The 7,330-nt window shown below is 51.6% G+C and overlaps 1 protein-coding gene across 1 annotated transcript; it reads right to left on the reverse strand.

The window, feature by feature from the left end:
- Positions 1-465: 465 nt before the first annotated feature.
- Positions 466-5,587, reverse strand: LOC135999718 (olfactory receptor 14J1-like). The gene is made up of 2 exons (XM_065653275.1): positions 5,516-5,587; positions 466-1,011 (listed from the first exon to the last, which is right to left on the reverse strand). The coding sequence occupies exons 1-2, from the start codon at positions 5,585-5,587 to the stop codon at positions 466-468; spliced, it is 618 nt and encodes a 205-aa protein (XP_065509347.1).
- Positions 5,588-7,330: the final 1,743 nt, after the last annotated feature.

Here is a 7,330-nt window from a genome sequence, read left to right on the forward strand (position 1 = left end):
CTCACAGGACTGACACACAGCAGGACGGTGACCCAGCTGCCAGAGCACTCAGGCCTTGCACCAACACAAGGGATGAGAAGGAGAGTGTGGGATGGAACGAGAACAGCTCTGGAAGACCAAGGGCTGCTGCTCCCTGGCAGCGCTGCCAGGCTGGGACTCCGCTCCCCTCCACTACTGCAGACAGAAACTGTCCCTGCAGCTCCAAAAAGGCCTTAAAAGGAGATCTCAGGGGAAAAATAAAACAAAATGAAATACTGCAGGGCCTTTTATTCTTTTTTTAAAAAAATAGAGAAAAGGGCTCCTCATTTCCATAGACACTTGGTCAGAAAAAAAGGCAGACAGTGAATTAGGAAAGGAATGACAACATTTTCAAAAAACGCAACCACAACAAACAAAAGAAACCCTGAGAATGTAATGAGTTACACTATAACTGCTATGCAGAGGGTGAGAGTTTGTTGCTGTTCCTTATTGTAAAAGTGCAGTTATCAATTTCCACACTGAATCCTGGAGCTCCTGGTTCCTCATGCTGTAGATGAGGGGGTTCACTGCTGGAGGCACCACTGAGTAGAGAACAGACACCACCAGGTCCAGCCATGGGGAAAAGATGGAGGGGGGTTTCAGGTAGGCAAACATGGCAGTGCTGATGAAAAGAGAGACCACGGCCAGGTGAGGGAGGCAGGTGGAAAAGGCTTTGTGCCGTCCCTGCTCAGAGGGGATCCTCAGCACAGCCCTGATGATCTGCACATAGGAGAAAAGAATGAAAATAAAACAGATAAAAGCTAAAAAGACACCAACCACAAGTAGCCCAGCTTCCCTGAGGTAGGAGTTTGAGCAGGAAAGCTTGAGGATCTGGGGGATTTCACAGAAGAACTGGTCCACAGCATTGCCCTTGCACAGTGGTAGTGAAAACGTATTGGCCGTGTGCAGCAGAGCATAGAGAAACCCAGTGGCCCAGGCAGCTGCTGCCATGTGGACACAAGTTCTGCTGCCCAGGAGGGTCCCGTAGTGCAGGGGTTTGCAGATGGCAACGTAGCGGTCATAGGACATGATGGTGAGGAGATAATACTCTGCTGAAATGAAAAAGAGAAACACGAAGACTTGTGCAGCACATCCCAAAAAGGAGATGGCCTTGGTGTTCCAGAGGGAGTTGGCCATGGATTTGGAGAGAGTGGTGGAGATGTAGCCCAGGTCGAGGAGGGAGAGGTTGAGGAGGAAGAAGTACATGGGGGTGTGGAGGTGCTGGTCACAGGCTATGGTGGTGATGATGAGGCCGTTGCCCAGGAGGGCAGCCAGGTAGATGCCCAGGAAGAGCCCGAAGTGCAAGAGCTGCAGCTCCCGTGTGTCTGCAAATGGCAGGAGGAGGAACTGGGTGATGGAACTGCTGTTGGACATTTGCTGTTTCTCAGCCTGGGGCTCTGTTCAAAGAAAGGAAACAATAACTTAACATGAGATATAGACTCCTGTGAGTAAAGCCACTCCATTTTTCAGAGAAATCATCATACTGAAATGCATTTCCTTTCTCTGTTGTGTGCTGGCTGAGTGTGCTGTGAGGAGCAGAACCTCTGCCCATGTGCTACCAAATAACCAGCTTTGTTCTGCTGCAGTGGGAAAATGGGACCTCCTTCATGACAGCTCCAATGTTCACAAGGAATGTCAGATGTAATTCAGCTTATTGGAAATGTTCGATATCTGCACTCATGATTCTGTAAAGAGTGGGCTGCAGAGGAGAGACATAGCATGACTTTATAAATATTTTATCTGTGTCCTTTATTTGTCACCACCATATCTGGTGAGGGAGAAAAATCCTCATTTTCATGAGGGAAAATGTGAAGAGTCTTGAGAGAGGACAGGCGAAAAGCCTCAGTTTTCTGTGGCTCAATGCAGAGTCAGGAGAGCAGTAGTGTCCATCAGTCTTTTACTCATGTGCCCTGTGCTTTTTCTTGTGCAACCCAAAAAATGAGTACAGACTCACACTGGAGCAGGGGAGCTCAGTCTGAAAGGGCAGATCTGCAAACTGTTCTCTGCCCCAGCCCAGAGGTGGAGATGTGCTGGAGAGAGCAGGACACGACCCCTCACCCAGAGAAGCAAAGGACCCTGGCAGGAGAGTGCGGACCCCAAGGAAAGGCTCAGCACTCCTGGCATCCTACAGCAGAGCTGGGCCTTTCTGGGGGCCGCTGGTGAGCCCAGCAGGACAGGCAGAGCAGAGTCAGGGCTCCTGGAGATGGGATGTGCTAAAGGGACAGTCCGATCATTGCCCAGCAGACAACCCCCAGCAGCCACCTGCAGAGCAGGAGCAAAAGAGCTCCTGACCAGCCCCTGCTCTGCTGCCTGGAGCTGTCCCTGCCTGCAGCTGTGTCTCTGTTTCCAGGTCTCCTCCTGTCAGTGTCACAGACCCCATCCCAGCCGCTGTGTGCTCAGCTCTGCCCTGCAGACCCCTCCCAGCAGCCGGGCACTGCCCAGGGGCAGCTCTGTGTGGGCCGGCTCTGATGGGAACATCAGACCAACAACAATGAGCATGGAAAAGTCATCCTGATGCTGTCTGCAAGTGATTGTGTGTTGATTTCTGATACTCCCAGGTTTATTCACTTCTAAACAAAATGAATCTGGAATTTCAGTGCCTCCTCCTGAACTGAGACATTAATTTCTGTGTCCCCTTGGCCACATAGACAACCCAGAGTATGAGACTGTTAGAATAAGATACTTCTCTTTCACAAATCCCCTCTCTTGCTGTGCTTCTTTAAATCCTCCTGGGAATGTCCTTTAGTGAACTGGAGCTGTGAACAGCCCAGACCCATGCAGCAGCCACTCCATAGCAGGACCATGTCCAGCCCGAATTTGCTGCTTCCCCCCAAAGCTTCTCCCCACAGCACCGTGGGGATCTCCCCGGGCAGGCTGAGCGCTGACCCTGGCAGGCGGCAGAGTCCCTGCCCCGGCACAGCCCTGGGGTGCAGGGATCCTGCTCTGCAGGACAGCCCTGGGCACCCCTGGGTGCTCAGCCACCTTCACAACTGTTCAACATTGCTTGAACAAGAGCCCCCTCCATAAAAATCCCACAAGTTGTGCCTGTGCTAACTTTAGGAGACACCTCCAGGAGCTACAGCTGCATTGCCCTGCGCCCAGAGACTTACCATGTCAAGGGCTGCAAAGATTTCTCCTCCAGTGAGCTCTCAGTCATCCTCCCCATCCTGACCACCTTTAATCACTCTCTGCCTTGCTCGTCTCCCTGAGATCCCCAGGCAGAGCCCTCAGCCCTGCTGCGCTTTGCAGAGGAGCTGCTCCTGGGCAGAGCTGTCTCTCTGCAGCGCTGCCGCTTGCCATGAGCTCCCTCTGTCCCAGGAGCCCAGCCCAGCTCAGCAGCACAGGAGCAGCCCCAGGCACTTTAATGACCCCTCTGGTGGCTTTGGTGCTGAGTCCATGAATCTCAGACACTGAGAGGCAGTTGAAGAAACCTGTCAGGAAGCCGAAGTCAGATTCAAACTCCAAAGTTTCTTGTAATGTTAATGGGTCCCACTGAGAAACACTACTGAGGAACCATCCCCAGGGTCAGTTAAGACAGAAAACTGGAAGCACTGGTGACAAGTCAGGAAAAGCAAAGTAAAGGCGGCTCTGATTCTGAGTACACCTGGATGTGTTTCATTAACCAAAGGGCCAAGCCCTGACCCCCAGACCCTGGGAAATCAGATCCTGTCCCTCCCACGTTGCCCAGGGCTCTTCCTGGGACACTGTGCTGTGGGGCTGTGCAAGGCCAAGGGCAGGACTATGGTCCGACACCTCCCAGGTTCCTGGCTGGGGACAAGGAGGCCATGAGGCCCCTGTGCTGTAAGGACAGGGTGTCTCCTCACAGTCATCAGAGGTGGACACAACAGCCATTGCTAAGGGGAGAAGGAGCTCATGTCTCTTGGGGGTTTTCGGCCTTTTTATATCCCTTGACCATCTCCACAACAGCCAGTCCTATGCTGTGGCATCACCTGCACCTCTTTCCCTGCAGGCTGGAGACATCCCCCCTGCTGCCCCACCTTGCTTTTGTCTGAGCATCTTCCTTCCTTTGCTGGTATCTCTCCATCCTCCCCAGCTGTTCCTTGAAGCACAAAGCCTTGGGCTGATGCAGACTCCTCTGGGTGACCTGCTCCACCACAGCACTGCCCTTCCACTCACATTCCTTTCTCTGCATGTCCAGCCTGGACCTCCCTGGCTGCACTTTGTGCCTTGATTTCTTTCTCATGCTGCTTCCCACTATGAAGAAAACCTCCACCATCTCTGAAACCACCCTTCAAGCACTCTCAGGCTTCTCTCCTATTACTGCAGCCTCCCCAGCACTGCTCACTTCTCCTTGTTCAGTTTCAGAACTTTCTGATGGGCGAATGCCAGATTTTCTCAAGGTCTGGACTCTCCCTTGACTGAAGGTCCATTTGCTCAGCTGTTAATGTTTGCATGCGGATGGCTTATCCTGACGAGGGTGTCTCTCCTAAGACGACAGCATGAGGAGTTACAGGACACAGAGAGTGGAATTTTGCCTTCATGTGGGAGAGCATTTGGAATGCATGGAGACAGTGTCAGCTGAACGTTGAGGAGTCAGCGTGAGAGGGCAGAACAACATGGGCAATGTTGTGGTGACTGGACATCAGCTACAGGCTCCCTGATCGGGAAGAGGAATTAGATGAGGCCTCCTTCAGATAAATGGAAGAAGCGTCATGTTTCCAGGCCTCAGGTTTCCTTGTTGCAGACCTAAGATATCCCAATATCTGCAAGGTACCAGGCGTCCAGGAGGGTTTTGGAGCTCATTGACAACATCTTCCTGACACGGGTGACTGAGGGGTCAGTGAGGTGAGGTGCCCTGTGGGACTTCACACCTACAAACCAGAAAGAGTTGGTCAGGGATGTAACAGTCAGGGATGAGAAAGTGGAGTTGAGGCTCCTGGAAGATGATAACAAGGCAAAGAGCAGGATTTCAGGAGAGCAGGCTTTGGCCTGCTGAGGGACCTACTTGGGTCCTATGGGATACGACCTTGGTGTCTGCAGATTTTTCCTCTCACATTTCCTCCCTTCTCTCTCCCACCTGCGGTTGTGTAGCATTTTTTACCCTTTCTCAAATACAATATCACAGAGGTTCTATCAACATCCCTGAGTGGCTCAGATTCGGCAAGGAGTGGGTCCATCTTGGAACCAGCTGAAATCGGCTCTGTCTGACGTCGGTCAAACTCCTGTTGTCTTCTCAGATTGGTGACAACTGTAGCACACCCACCCTCACCCCCAGTTCCAAGACTTTGCCATGTAAACCAAATACGGGGTGACAATGTCTTAGGTGTTACAAACTACTTGATCATGGAGAAGAGATGGAAAAGGTCTTCTGTCAGCAACCTGAGGAAGTCTCCAGTCAATGAGCAGGTTCCTAGGGGGAGCTGTAATTGCCCTCACAGTCACTGGCCGGGCAAATCTGCAGGTGCCAGCAGTCCAGAGGATCTTGGGACAACCGCTTAACACGGCTGCCTGATGGGCCAACAAGGGTCATGCTCACCTGGATCTGGAACTGGGAAACAAAGAAGAGCTGGTGAGAGATGAGAGCATCAGTGTCCACCTTGGCTGTCATGGCCAGGAAACAGTGGGGTCCCAGGCACCAGAGGGGAGGGAGGAAGGCCAGCAGCAGAGCACAGGCTGGTGGGCTCCAGAGAAGACTTTGACATACTGGAGGATGGCGGGCGAGGTGGTGACATGGAAGTAGGTCTGAAGGGTGAAGGAGCTCAGGAAATCTGAGAAGCCTTACAGGACAGCCTGCTCCAAGCACAAGAATGATCTCTCCAAGTACGCATGAAAAGAAACATTTATCTCGTGAGGCTGCTTCTCTGAACTGATGGAGCTCCAGGGCTAAAAAGCAGCATGCAGGAGGTGGAAGCAGGCGAAGCTGCAAAGGAAGAATATAGAAGCCTTGTCCATGGATGTACAGATGATGCCAAAGCTGCCCTGGATTTCCTACCTGCAGGGGAGGCTGAGGGCAGCAAGATGAGCTGACACAGCTTCGTTACAGTAAAAGAAGACACAGGGCGATCATGGGCCTGCTGCTGAACTTCCTAAGAGTAGAATCAGACAGGACCGAGGTACTTCATGGCTTCTTTGTCTCCATCTTCACCAGCAAGGTCTCCCGGGACTTTGTTCCCGAACGCAGGAGTCTGGAGAACACCCAGGAGTGGATGGGGCACAAGTCAGGGGTGACTTGAGGAAACTCAGACACCATTACAGAAAAGGAGATGGGTCATTTGACCAGCTCCCCGAACACAAGTGTGGCTGTGCTGTGGCACCTGACATTCCCAGGAACACCCACCTTTTGGTCCAGAGGAGTGCAACTCCTCTTGAGTTGTCCTGGACTATCTCCTCACTCACGTGGTGATTTAGGCACCACTTTTCTGACATATTCAGTCTTTATCAGGAGACGCTCCACATCCATGTGAACTGGAGGCTGCTGATACCACCTGTTCTGGAAAGGGAGGGAAGGGTGAGCAGGGAAGGAAATAGAAGAAATTTGGCTTTATTCCTATTTATTATGGAAATGCTCTCTGTTTGGCTGTTCCTGAAATCTCCCTAATCATCCACACCAGGCTTGAAGTCTTTAAGAAAATGCTGCACAAAGCCTTCGCTTGAAAGAGCATTTTAAATGTTAATGAGCCCTCTGCTGCCATGATCCTGAACTGCAGCTACTGAAAGAATGAACAAACCTCTGATGAAGTGAAAGGCCAAAGCAAAACCCAAGTTTGTGAGGGTGTTTGCGACCCCACGAAGGTCCATCACTGACACGGCTGTGAAGGAAACAACCAGTTGAGGTCCGTGTTCCTGGAGGTTGGTGAAGGAAAGACTTAGAGACACCAGTTACAGGTGGTGAAGGTGATGCGGAGGTGGCTCTGGTGCCATGTCAGCCCTCGATGTTTGTTTTTTTATCATCAGAATGGCTGAGCCCTGACCCCTGGGGCTTGGTAAATTTTTCTCAAATGTTTTTCAAGGCTTTTCCTTTGGACAGTGTGAGTGCTTTGTGTTTTGGGGGTGGGTTTTGTGTCAAGTGCTGTTGCTTTAACTGCAAGGCTCTGGTTTGCTGTGGAGTTGGAAATGCCTGGGAGTTCCTCACGTCTCGTCCAGCTTCTTTCATACACCTGGCAATGATCACCAATCACCTCAATGTCCCAGTGTCAAACTTGCTTGGATCCTCTATTTGGATCCATACCCTATTACTCCAGGAGGTTCATGCATCCACCAGGTTCATGGATGTTTCCTGAGGTCCGTGCAAGTGTGTGCAGTGTAAGAGAGGAGCAGAGCAGGGTCAGCTCATGGGCCATGACTGAGCACA

This window comes from Caloenas nicobarica, chromosome 29 (assembly GCF_036013445.1).
Source record: "Caloenas nicobarica isolate bCalNic1 chromosome 29, bCalNic1.hap1, whole genome shotgun sequence".
Classification (NCBI taxonomy): Eukaryota; Metazoa; Chordata; class Aves; order Columbiformes; family Columbidae; genus Caloenas; species Caloenas nicobarica.

Excerpts from the sequence above, each read along its gene's own strand:
- LOC135999718 (XM_065653275.1), bottom strand. The coding sequence starts at position 5,587 with ATGACAGCCAAGGTGGACACTGATGCTCTCATCTCTCACCAGCTCTTC. Across the intron at positions 1,012-5,515 it reads TTTCCCAGTTCCAGATCCAG|CTGCACTACGGGACCCTCCT; the intron begins GTGAGCATGACC and ends ATCTGCAAACCC.